The following is a 13969-nucleotide window of genomic DNA, read 5'->3' as shown; positions in this document are numbered from 1 at the left end:
TGTAATGTAGTAAAAAGGTGGTCGTGGCCTCTTCATTGTAAACAGACAGAGGTAACCTCCTGCTTCTGCCCTGACCTGCTTCCTGGAGGAATTGGTCCCTCCCTACTATAATTTTTTCAACCAATCATGGGAAAGGCCTGACTCAGGATGCCATGGCGACAGCACGGGAGAGATGCCCTCTCAGAAAGCTAGCTGTGCTTACTACACTAACCCTGGATGGGGCTCCACAGCCACACCACAATGAGACATGGTGGTGGTAGAGGGAGGGAGTGGCAGAGCAAAAACAGGGAGGGGAAAGAGAAAGGAAAGGGGAATGAGGTCAACCAAACAAGTAGAGAGGGACAACATTTGACGGGGCACAGAGAGCGTTTAAGTCGTGAGCAGCAGAAGTGAGTGACAGACTGATGCTGTCTGGACAGTACAGACTATAGCATACATGACCCATGCCAGAGGAGTGAGATGTATGCTACTCAGTCCAGCAGTGTCCGGTCTACCTCTCCTACATAAAACAGCCCTCTCTTTGTCTCCCCCTCTCCACTTCCTGTTTCATCTGGAACCAATTCCCCCCTCGTGCCTAGTCCCCTGGGGGAACAAACTCCTCAGTGCGCAGCATTAAAGTGGGAGAGCCGCGGAACGGACAGTGCTGTATTCAGCAACACACGAGGTAAAAAACACGGGTAGTCTTCAAAGACTGGACAGTGGAGGACTGATGAAGATGCGACACACTGAACATTTGAAAGGACGGCAGGACGGAAAAAAATATGTAGCGCATCACTTGGAAACCAGAACTACCCCACATGATACATAACAAGGTTGCAGTAAAAAAATGATTTTTTTCCAGTAGAAAGGCAGGATGAAGAGGGAGGAGTTTAGGTTAGAACAGGGGGAGGGAGAGGAGAAGAATTTGGTAACATCTGGAATCAATCTGTCTGGAGGAAAGGGGGAGGGAGACGGAATGGGGGATGGAGGGAAAAGAAAGAACAAGAGAGTGAGATGGAAATTAGGAGAGAAAGACAGGGGTGGAAGAATGTGGGGATTAAGAAAGACAAAGACAAGAAGTGGAAAATACAGCAAAAAGAAGAGACCAAGAAATGGAGACAATGACTCATACCCCAAGAATGTCATGTGACTTATATTTCCTTAAAGGGAGGGGAGGGGGGGGGGGTCTGAACTTGATACTCATTGTTAAAACACACACACACTTTCTTTTGCGGGGCATATGGCGCTTTGGTCTGCATATCAGGGCTGCTTTGTCTCTAAAGTTTTTCAAGCTTTTATTACGCTCAACGAAACTCAGTCCCTCTTCCATGCAGATACAGACAGTAACTTAACAGGGTACCAACTACTTTGGTATTAATTACACTCATTTACAGTAGAGGGTAGTTATGAGGTGTGGCTGCTCTGAGGGCCAGGGCTCCAGACTCTACGGATCAGAAATGTACAGACACACCTCATACAGCGACTTTCTCTCTGTATGCTCAAGTAAAGGGCGTCGCTCTGCTGGGTTTTTCTCTCCCCCACTTTCTATTTGAGGAAAAGTCAAGAAGTTAAGAGTTGGAGCAAATGGGCAGAAAAAGAGAGCAGTGGAGGGAGGAGGGCAAAATGGCATGATGTCAACAGATGGTGAGGGAGGAGGGGGATGGGGAAGAAGGGATGGAGGGGTGGACAGAGGGTGAGGGATGAGGGGGATGGGGAAGAAGGGATGGAGGGGTGGACAGAGGGTGATACGCTGAGGAGCAGAGGGGACAAAAATAAGGGGAAAGAAGACAGGATGAATCAACATTACCGACAGGGAGACATTCGCAGGCGGAGATGAAAGTACATATGACAGTTTGGGGGCAGCGGGGTAGAAGGGGAGGTGACAACAACCAGTGTCCAGGGTTAACACGCGAGTGTAAGTGGCAGGCCCTGCATCTGATTAAATGAGTGGCGGACTGTAAAAAAAAAAAGGGAGGAGTGGGGGGGTTTGAGCACTGTTGAGCAACATCTTGAAGATAATTTTGTGCTTATCTCAAGGGGTGAAAGGTCAAGGGTGATAACGTTGCATTGCGCTCAAAGTTCAGTGACAACCATTAGTGAGTGTCCACTAGTGTGCTGCACATTATAACTCCTATTTTTTTCTTTGGGGTTTTAATGACAGCCAATGTTCCCGCTATTACTAGTCGACATTCCCTGGTAGCCTGATAGTTTCAAAGAATATTGCACCTTTAGAGCTTATCTGTGCAAAACTGTATCATCTTAATGGTTTGTTTATATCGTAGTTTCCCCTTCAACACTCGCCCACCCTCTCCCCCTTTTACTCTCCTCTCCTTGAAGCGATCAGTCTGGTTAATGCCCTCTCCTAAATGAGCTTTGATCTCGTTAGCGCGACACAAAGCCTCTTTACTGCCAACGATAGGATAAATCTGCTCCCGGGGAGCCGGAGGGAGGCATATAGAGCACACTGTACACTATCAGGCTGGAGACTAGGCTAGGGCACATCAATACTGCATAGTGGGAAACAGAGAGAGAGATTGGACGGTAGAGACAGTGAGCAGGGGTGGGGAGGTTTGTCTCACAGGCAGTGCACACTCAAATTCTATGGACCAGGAGTTAATTAGCAATCTGGAAATATGCCTTAGGGGGAGGATGACGGAAACAAAAGAAGAGGATGGAGAAGAGAGGACACTCCTCTCCCATTTAATATGTCAGCCATGATTTAGGCTGTTACCCATCCCGTCCTCTGGGTAGCAATGAACATCAAATAGCTACCCATCGACACACCAAAAATATTTAGTGAACTCATCTTCTCAGCACTGAACATGATGTCACCTACAGGACTGGATGATGTAATCCAGTCTAATTACATTAAGCACCACCATTGTCATTTCTTAATGTTTACCCTTAGTTATCGTCAAACCTAAGCTGCATCGAGGATTTTTCTAAAACTTTCTCCTTCTCTCGTGTTAAAATGTTCTCTCTCATACTGTAAATCCTGCCTTCTATCCTCCTGTTTCCTCCCTCTCTCCTGTGGGCGTATTTCCAGCCTGACCCACAACGACAGGAGATCAATATAAGTGATTGGCAGCGAGATCCTATTTCACCTCTCATTGTCACACCATCTACACGTAACCTTTTGTCATCACCATTCATCCATTATATGGTGTGAGGAACATGGCCTGCCCATTTGTCATTGCAATAGGTATGAAGCAGTACCAATTGAAACATTTTCCCAATCCCCAGGATTCAATTATCCACAGCTGACCCAGAACCATGTTTGACTGCTGCCTCAAACAAAAACAGTATGTCAGCTATTTTCAATTATGCTTACAGATACTGTATGTGCGTGTAATATCACTGTTTAGCCGAAGAGCAGAGTACTGTTGCTATGCTGTATCAGCAGTCAAGTCATGGAGAGGCCCATAGCTAGAGGCAAGGTATCCTAAAGCCCCTTTCCTTCCTACTCCCTTATTCACGAATAGGGGTCTGTTCTTTGTCTCTCCCATAGTGACCCCTCCCCCAACCCCCTGTCTCTCTCCTCTTTTTAGCACCTAGCTCCAATCACAGACCAGGGGGACTGGCACACATTACTGTTCCCAATGCGAGTACCCTCCTGTGTCGGAGGCTTTGATGTGATGTCCAACGACAAAGACATACCATAATGGTAAAGGCGGGAATATCCGTGTGTACATATCTGCAGTGCACGTAAATGCAAGAAAGGCCTTTATGTATTGTCGGATATATGCTGTAGCGTAACTGTCATTGCCGAGAAGCTGTGGGCTATCATATTACCGTTGCCTCCGCCATAATCATGATGTTAGTCTAGCTGCCACGAGCACAGAACAACGTGCAAGACACGTTTTGTACCTAGATTGTAATTCTACTGCACACTCGTTACTGCAGTTGATGCGACGAGGCATGCTATTGATAGGCGGGCCTGCCTGTCAGCAGAATCATGACCCACTGATGTTCTTGAAACAATAGACGTAGCGTGCTATTGAAATGAAATCGTTTAATGCAGGGGTTACAATGTTGCACACATTCAATGAAAACAACACATTGACCGGAAACAAACAGCAATGTGGCTTCATTTGTTGATGTTCTACTCCTTACCTGTCCAATGTCACCAACACCCACCGTCCCGTCTATCCTTGGCCGTTTGCACTCTGCTCCTGCTAATTCGGTCAAAGCTGCAACTGTTTGCTCAGGATCCCCTCGTTTCATTCCCCGGACGATTGCTGCTGGACCCCCGGTCGTGTTCGCGTGGGGTCCAGTTGCTGTATCAATGTCCTTTTCCCGGTCCATCATTCCCCGAGAAACGGGTAACATTATGGATGCGACGTCAGTCGACATTAACATTGGACGGCAGATAGTCTACACTTACAAGTCTAGCTATTTTTTTAAAAAACCTTTTACTTCTTCCCTATTCTGGGATAAGTAATGCTATTCCTTGAATGTGCAAATAGCTGATTGTAGCTGGTCTTCTTGGCCAAATGTATTGTACCGCTAGCAAGATTGTTATTGTCTAATCAATACATAACACCATGACCATGTGTGGCTCGTGCACATTTCACACGATTACTAGCGTTAGAAAAATAGTCACAATAGAACACGTAAACCAAGTAAATACAAAACACCAATTCCTTGCTAATTAGCTAGCTACACATTCCGCTAGCTAGCTAACGATACTTCTATCTTCGCCGAATATCGAAAATGTTAGGAAATTATTTGAATCACTAATCTTCTCCTTGCGAAGCCAATGCGTCCTCCGCTCCCAGCCAAATATATTTTTAAGCCCTTCTTTGCTTTCACCTTCTCTTTCTCCTAAGCCTTTTTTCTCACCCTTCTTTTTCTCGCAGTATGTTCAGTGAATTCTAGTGGCGTGTACGGACTGGCGAGGAACACGATTTCCTCTCTATAGTGTACGTCCCGATTGGTGTGGTGTGGAACGGGCCGCAGAGAGTGCACTGATCTGGTGTCAGTTTTTTCTCCATGTGCTAAGATTACGATAGGGGTAAACAATTTAGACGGGTCCTAGATCTGCCCTCTCTATATTCCCCTCCTTTTCCTCTGTCGTATTCCCTCCTGCACCCCCCTTCTCTTTTTTTTCACCATAACATACACAGTGGCAAAAATGTAGCGTAGCCTACCTCAAATGTATTTTTGCGGCTTTTGTCATTACCGAAAGATTACATTTAAATCATTTAATTTCGTAAACATTTATCGTGTAAATTGGTATGTTTATGTCTAGGGGATTGTGTGTAAATATGAGACGGCTTGCCACGATTTATGGCGAGGTATGTCTTCTTTTTTTCACGACTGCGCACACCCCACCACTCCTCTGCATGCAGCGTCCATGCTTGAGCGAGTGTTCAAATCAAGGAATAGACGATAAAGAGTTCCCCCACGACGCTTTACTTGACTTTCACTAGTCAGATGGCGGTGATACAGCTAATGAAGCGGAGGGGAGGGGTTCTAAATAAAGAGGGAATATATGGGGTAGGCCTAAAATAACACACAACTGGCAATTTAACAATGTAGAATACGTATGTGTGAGAAAAGACGCAGGGTCGTATAGGTCTGGCTGCACACATGTTAAATATGATCTATTATAAACCACTCAAACCTAGGTAACTTCAAAGGCGAATTATTTTACAGGACTGATATGAAAGCATGTTTTTTTATGATAGTGCGACGCCTGGTGGATGTCAAACTACTTAATCAATGGACATGCAAGTGACACGTTTCAAGTTTTTAATGTCACATGCACAAATCCAGGGAAATGCATTTCTTGCAAAGCTCTAAACCCGATAAAAAATGAATAACAATGTAATAACAAATAACATAAGGTAGAACAAAAACACACCAGAAATAAGAAAAACATGAGAAAGTAAGTAAGAATAATATATACAGGGTCAGTCAGCTTCAGTACCATATTTACAATGTACAGGGATACTGGAGTAATAGAGGTATATCTTTGGGCTACCGAGTGGGGCAGCGGTCTAAGGCACGGCATCTCAGTGCTAGAGGTGTCACTACAGATCCTAGTTCAATTCCAGGCTGTATCACAACCTGCCGTGATTGGGAGTCCCATAAAGCGGCACACAATTGGCCCAGTGTTGTCCGGGTTAGAGTTTGGCCTGGGTAGGCTGTCATTGTAAATAGGAATTTGTTATTAACTGACTTGCCTGGTTAAATAAATCAAATCAGTGGAAGCTGCTGAAGGGAGGACAGCTCATAATAATGTCTGGAATGGTGCAAATGGAATGGCATCAAAAACATAAAAACCATGTGTTTGATTCCATTCCACTTATTGTGCTCCAGCCATTACCACAAGCCCATCCTCCCCAATTAAGGTGACACCAACCTCCTTTGGTAGATATGTATAGGGGTAAGGTGACTAGGCATCAGGATATATGATAAACAGAGAAGCAGCAGTAGACTGTAGAGTCAGTATAAATGTATGTGCATATTATGTGTGAGAGCAAATGATGGCGTGAGTGTTGGAGTGTCTGTGTGCGTGACTGTATAGAGGGACCTGTGAGTGTGCATAGAGACAGTGCAAAAATAAAATTCAAGGGTCAACTCTGATAATCCATGTAGCCATTTTGTTAGCTCTTTAGCAGTCTTATGGCTTGGGGATAGAAGCTGTTCAGGAGCCTCTTGGTGTCAGACTTGATGCACCGGCACCGCTTGCCACGTGGAAGCAGAGAGAACAGTCTGTGGCTTGGGTGGCTGGAGTCTTTAACACTTTTCTGGGCCTTTCCTGATATAAAGGTCCTGGTTGGAAGGGAGCTCAGCTCCAGTGATGTACCGGGCTGTCCGCACCACCCTCTGTAGCACCATGCAATCGAGCGTGGTGCTATTACCATACCAAGCAGTGATGCAGCCAGTCAAGATGCTCTCAATAGTACAGCTGTAGAACGTTTTGAGGATTTGAGGGCCCATGCCAAGCCTTTTCAACTTCTGGATGGGGAAGAGGCGCTGTCACGCGTTCTTCACGACTGTACGTATGTTTGTGGGCCATTTTAAGTCCTTAGCGATTTGGACACCAAGGAACTTGAAGCTCTCTACCCGCTCCACTATAGCTACGCTATTGTGGATGGAAAACACCAGTCTCAACGTCAGCAGTGAAGAGGCAACTCTGGGATGCTGGCTTCTAGGCAGAGTTGCAAAGAAAAAGCCATATCTCAGACTGGCCAATAAAAAGAAAAGATTAAGATGAGCAAAAGAACACAAACACTGGACAGAGGAACTCTGCCTAGAAGGCCAGCATCGTGGAGTTGCGTCTTCACTGTTGACGTTGAGACTGTTGTTTTGCAGGTACTATTTAATGAAGCTGCCAGTCGAGGACTTGTGAGGCAACTGTTTCTCAAAATAGACACTCTAATGTACTTGTCCTCTTGCTCAGTTGTGCACCCGGGCCTCCAACCACTCTTTCTATTCTGGTTAGAGCAAATAGAAAGAGTAGTGGGAGGCCCGGGTGCACAACTGAGCAAGAGGACAAGTACATTAGAGTGTTCTGTGAAGGGAGTACACATCGTTGTACGAGATCTCAGTTTCTCGGCAATTTCTTGCATGGAATAGCCTTCATTTCTCAGAACAAGAATAGACTGACGAGTTTCAAAAGAAAGTTATTTGTTTCTGGCCATTTTGAACCTGTAATCGAACCCACAAATGCAGATGCTCCAGATACTCAGCTTGTCTGAAGGCCAGTTTTATTGCTTCTTTAATCAGGACAACAGTTTTCAGCTGTGCTAACATAATTTCAAAAGGGTTTTCTAATGAGCAGTTAGCCTTTTAAAATTATAAACTTGGATTAGCTAACACAACCTGCCATTGGAACACAGGAGTGATGGTTGCTGATAATGAGCCTCTGTATGCCTATGGAGATATTCTTTTTTTTAAATCTGCCGTTTCCAGCTACAATAGTCATTTACAACATTAACAATGTCTACACTGTATTTCTGATCAATTTTATGTTATTTTAATGGACAAAAAAATGTGCTTTTATTTTAAAAACAAGGACATTTCTAAGTGACCCCAAACTTTTGAATAGTAGTGTACATTATCCCCCAATTTTAGGGGACCAAATGTATTAGGACAAATTCACTTATGTGTATAAAAGTAGGAAAATTTTAAGTATTTGGTCCCATATTCCTAGCACGCAATGACTACATTAAGCTTGTGACTGTAAAAACTTGTTGGATGCATTTGCTGTTTGTTTTGGTTGTGTTTCAGATTAGTTTGTGTCCAATAGAAATGAATGGTAAATAATGTGTCATTTTGGAGTCACTTTTATTGTAAATAAGAATAGAATATGTTTCTAAACACTTCTACATTAATGTGGACGTTACCATGATTAAGGATAATCCTGAATGAATCGTGAATGATGAGTGAGAAAGTTACAGACGCACATATATATCCCCGACATGCAAACCTCTCACCATTACATTAACAAAGGAGGTTAGTGTTTTTTTGGGGGGTATGATATTTATACCGCTGTAACTTTTTCACTCATCATTACTCAGGATTTATTCAAGATTCTCCACAATCATGGTAGCAGCCACATTAATGTAGAAGTGTTAATTGCAATGGAAAGGAGAGGAAGCATGTGATATAACAGGCCAATACTTTCAGCAGCAGTTTCAGTAATCCATAAAGTGCATACAATTGCTACTTGCAACTATTTTCACTCACATGTACGTTTTATTTTTAAAATTGAACCTTTATTTAACTAGGCAAGTCAGTTAAGAACACATTCTTATTTACAATGATGGCCTACCAGGGAACAGTGGGTTAACTGCCTTGTAGAACAACAGCCCTTGTCAACTCGGGGATTTGATCCAGCAACCTTTCGCTCTAACCACTAGGCTCCCGCCGCCCCAAAATGCTTTATTTAACTACGTTACATTATTTAACTATGTTACATGTAGTTAAATAATAATACATAAAGTATATTACTCATTTCTTCTTTCTGCAAGATCTGGATTTTCACCCACAGTGGCCAATCCACCAAGTTATATTATTTTAGTGGCGATTTAAGGGACATCAAAATCGCTGTATCAATTGCTGTGTCAACACTCACATTTTTATTGAAAGCAAGAACATCACAGCATAAAAAACGTCAAAGATGAATTTAACTTACAAGGTGAACAAGCAACAATCAAGTAAATTATATTTCTACTTCGCCTTTGAGATTGCTCCTCCACAATCCCTTCAGCATCACTACTTCAGAAAACATTATTGCAGCCGCTTTGAGATGGGTGTCCATCAGTGCTATCACAGCCCTCTCTTCAGCAGCCACTGAACCTGCTATGAACATCCAGGGGTCATTCCATTGTCTGCTTTGGCCCAAGGAGGGCAGGCCAGCCATAATTCTTTCCTGTAATATCATGGAATTTCTTGGGGTCATGGACTTTATTGATCATGGAACAGAGCCAAACCAGTTGGATCTGGTTCCTAGGGAAGAGATTGTCCACATAACAGGTAACACACCAAAGGTGAAAAAAAAATATATACTTTTGCATCCCAATGATACACTGATCAAATGCAATATACAGTGGGGCAAAAAAGTATTTAGTCAGCCACCAATTGTGCAAGTTCTCCCACTTAAAAAGATGAGAGTGGCCTGTAATTTTCATCATAGGTACACTTCAACTGTGACAGACAAAATGAGAAAAAAAATCCAGAAAATCACATTGTAGGATTTTTAATGATTTTATTTGCAAATTATGGTGGAAAATAAGCATAACATGCTCCAAAAAGTATATTCCAGTTGTAGCTGTACTCCATCTAGTCACAACCCAGCCGGGGTCTCAACCGATTATTGAGAGTTAGAATAACAGAATACACAAAGTGCAATTTCGAAATTTGGTTAAGCATCAGTGTTACGTCAGTCACTCAATTTTTTTGTGGCCCCCACCCCCATCAAATCAGTCCAAATCAGATGTTATCACAGGTGCAGCGAAATGCTTGTGTTTCTAGCTCCAACAGTGCAGTAATAATAACTAGCAATACAAAACAATACACACATAATCCAAAAGTAAAAAGAAAGAAAGAAAGAAATATCAGAACAAGCAATGCCAGTGTCCAAAATATATTAAGGGGCTGAAAAGTTATGCAACGACTATATTGTAGTTAATTCATTTGTTTTCATCTTTTTTTTTGTTCATTTTTCTTCCACTTTGACATTCCAAAGTATTTTGCGTAGATTAATACTTTTGCAAGGCACTAATATATATATATATATGGGACTATATATAAATATATATTACCAGTCAAAAGTTTGGACACACCTACTAAATCCAGGCAGCGTAGCCTAGTGGTTAGAGCGTTGGAGTAGTAACCGGAAGGTTGCGAGTTCAAACCCCCGAGCTGACAAGGTACAAATCTGTCGTTCTGCCCCTGAACAGGCAGTTAACCCACTGTTCCCAGGCCGTCATTGAAAATAAGAATATGTTCTTAACTGACTTGCCTGGTTAAATAAAGGTAAAATTAAATCCAGCCTTGATTGGGAGTCCCATAGGGCAGCGCACAATTAGGCAGTCATCGGAAATAAGATTTTGTTCTTAACGGGCTTGCCTAGTTAAATAAAAAATAATACTTTTAAAATAAAATTATTCAAAAAAAATATATTTTCTCCATTGTAGAATAATAATGAAGACATAATGTGAAATAACACATATGGAATCATGAAGTAACCAAAAAAGTGTTAAACAAATCATATATTTAAGATTCTTCAAAGTAGCCACCCAATGCCTTGATGACAGCTTTGCACACTCTTGGCATTCTCTCAACCAGCTTCATCAGGAAGTCTCCTGGAATGCATTTCAATTAACAGGTGTGTCTTGTTAAAAGTTAAATAGTGGAATTTCTTTCCTTCTTAATGTGTTTTAGCCAATCAGTTGTGTTGTGACAAGGTAGGGGTGGTATACAGAAGATAGCACTATTTGGTAAAAGCCCAAGTCCATATTATGACAAGAACAGTTCAAATAAACAAAGATAAATGACAGTCCATCAAACTTTAAAACATAAATGACAGTTTATTTGAAAGTTTCTTCAAGTGCAGTCGCAAAAACTATCAAGCGTTATGATGAAACTGGCTCTTATGAGAACAGCCACAGGAAAGGAAGACCAGAGTTCTCTGTTGCAGAGATGAGTTCATTAGAGTTATTAGCCTCAGAAATTGCAGCACAGATAAATGCTTCACAGAGTTCAAGTAACAGACACTCAACATCAACTGTTCAAAGGCTTCGTGAATCAGGCCTTCATGGTCGAATTGCTGCAAAGTAACCACTACTAAAGGACACCAATAAGAAGAAGCTTGCTTGGGCCAAGAAACACGAGCAATGTATGTTAGTCCGGTGGAAATCTTTCCTTTGGTCTGATGAGTCCAAATTTGAGGTGTTTGGTTCCAACTGCCGTGTCTTTGTGAGACAGAGTAGGTGAACGGATGATCTCCACATGTGTGGTTCCCACCGTGAAGCATGGAGAAGGAGCTGTGATGGTGTGGGGGTGCTTTGCTGGTGACACTGTCTGTGATTTATTTAGAATTAATGGCACACTTAACCAGCATGGCTACCACAGTATTATGCCGCAATACACCATCCCATCTGGTTTGTGCTTAGTGGGACTATCATTTGTTTTTCAACAGGACAATGACCCAACACACCTCCAGGCTGTGTACGGGCTATATGACCAAGAAGGAGAGTGATGGAGTGCTGCATCAGATGACCTGGCTTCCACAATCACCCGACCTCAACCCAACTGAGATGGACCGCAGAGTGAAGGAAAAGCAGCCAACAAGTGCTCAGGATATGTGTGAACTCCTTCAAGACTGTTGGAAAAGCATTCCAGATGAAGCTGGTTGAGAGAATGCCAAAAGTGTTCAAAGTGTGGCTACTTTGAAGAATCTCAAATATAAAATATATTTTGATTTGTTTAACACTTTTTTGGTTACTACATGATTCCATATGTGTTATTTCATAGTTTTGATGTCTTCACTATTATTCTACAATGTATATAAATAATGGTGTGTACATACAGTATGGACAGTATATGAATAGAAAAGGTGTGTACAGCAGTAGTTATTAAGGATGAGCCAATACAATATATCCTGTACATATAAAGTGGGTTAGTGAGGTCAGGGTGTGATTTGGGTGGGCATTCTAGTTTTCTATTTCTTTGTTGGCCGGGTATGGTTCCCAATCAGAGGCAGCTGTCTATCATTGTCTCTGATAGGGAATCATACGTAGGCAGCCTGTTTTCCACCTGAGTTTGTGGGATCTTGTTTTTGCACAGTTGCTGTATTGCCCTGCAGAACTTTATGGTCACTGATCTTTTTTTATTTTTTTAGTGTTCAGCTAAAATAAAGTAAGATGTACACGTTCCATGCTGCGCTTTGGTCTTATTCCGACGACGGAAGTAACATCCTCAAAGTTGACCGTCCCTGATCTACATCAGTCTGGTGAAATTCTTCTGTCTTATTTGGTGTCCTGTGTGAACTTAAGTATGCTCCCTCTAATATCTCTCTCTGAGCCCTAGGACCACGCCTCAGGACTACCTGGCCCGATGACTCCTGGCTGTCCCCAGTCCACCTGGTTGTGCTGCTGATCCAGTTTCAACTGTTTTGCCTGTGGCTATGGAACTCTGATCTGTTCACCAGACGTGCTACCTATCATGCTGCTGCTCCAGTTTCAACTGTTCTGCGGCTATGGAACCCTAACCCGTTCACTGGACATGCTACCTTGTCCCGGACCTGCTGTTTTCAACCCTCTCTCTCTCACCCTCCCTCTCGCTCTACTGCACTTGCTGTCTCAACCTCTGAATGCTCAGCTATGAAAAGCCAACTGACATTTACTCCTAAGGTGCTGGCCTGTTACACCCTCTACAACCACTGTGATTAATATTTGACCCTGCTGGTCATCTATGAATGTTTGTAAATCTGGAAGAACTACCTGACCTTAATGGCCATGTACTCTTATAATATCCATCTGGCACAGCCAGAAGACTGGCCGCCCCTCAGAGCCTGGGTCCTCTTTAGGTTTCTTCCTAGATTCCTACCTTTCTAGGGAGTTTTTCTTAGCCACAGTGCTTCTGCATTGCTTGCTGTTTTGGGTTTAGGCTGGGTTTCTGTATTAGTGATGGGTCGTTTGCGAACGAGTCGGCTCTAAGAGCCGTCTCTTGTAGGTGAACATTGTGAGCCGGCTCGCATATCAGAAGAGCCGACTCTAAATTTAAAAAAAGATGAATAATCAAAATATTTTAATGAATAGAATTAACTAATTCAAAGAACAAAAAAATAAATCTAATATAGGCCTAAATGCTCAAGCGCACACATTCGTTCTGAAAGATCTGCAGAACAAGGCCTCTGTCTACCCACGGCTTACTAAAGTCATGACAGGGAGACTGCACAGTGGCCACATCCGTTCCCTCTAAGAGGGCCTTCTCGAAATAATTACTGAGAGAAGAAACCACATCAGCCCCTCAAAAGTGAGGCAGCTTGCATTTCTGAATGCAAATCTCTCATAAAAGCAAAATATGGTCAGCATTGCTGTGTGTTGCTGGTTATAACATGGCAATAAAGAGAGAGAAAAGAGGGACTAGTTTTGCACATTATTTTTCTTTGATATGGTGCAATATTATTTTGTTCAGATTGTATTCGTTTTGAATTGTTAGATTTATATGCACTTTGTTTATATACAATAAAAGGTTCTACTTTAAATGCAAATGTTTAATATCATTTTCATATCAAACCAATGCATTTTTAAATGCATTGTGGTTAAGGTAGAGTATGATTTCATTTAATAATTTAATTAGAATTGTTTTAACATCAATCAGTCCAACTATTGCAAACTGTACAAAACATATATTTTTAAAAGCCGTTCGGGGCCAAAAAAAAACGGCTCTTTTTGGTGAGCTGAGCCGGAATGCCCATCACTGTTCTCCATAAGCACTTTGCGACATCTACTGACGTAAAAATGGCTTT

General features: G+C 42.4%; 1 protein-coding gene across 5 annotated transcripts in view; it reads right to left on the bottom strand.

Annotated features, from left to right (window-relative positions):
* The window catches only part of LOC118384604 (RNA binding protein fox-1 homolog 2-like), a 41553-nt gene extending 36467 nt beyond the window's left edge, over nt 1-5086 (bottom strand). The window contains exon 1 of one of the 5 annotated variants that reach the window (XM_035771279.2): nt 4093-5086. In XM_035771279.2, the coding sequence (XP_035627172.1) occupies nt 4093-4338 (246 nt within the window). In that variant the 5' untranslated portion in view covers nt 4339-5086. The remainder of the gene's footprint in view (nt 1-4092) is intronic. The other 4 variants (XM_035771276.2, XM_035771277.2, XM_035771278.2 and 1 more) reach the window with 4 other exon arrangements.
* Between the last annotated feature and the right edge of the window lie 8883 nt (nt 5087-13969).

The sequence above is a fragment of the Oncorhynchus keta genome, chromosome 32 (assembly GCF_023373465.1).
Source record: "Oncorhynchus keta strain PuntledgeMale-10-30-2019 chromosome 32, Oket_V2, whole genome shotgun sequence".
In the NCBI taxonomy this organism is placed as follows: domain Eukaryota; kingdom Metazoa; phylum Chordata; class Actinopteri; order Salmoniformes; family Salmonidae; genus Oncorhynchus; species Oncorhynchus keta.
Note: the sequence above shows the minus strand (reverse complement) of the source record. Positions and strands in the feature narration are given on the sequence as shown.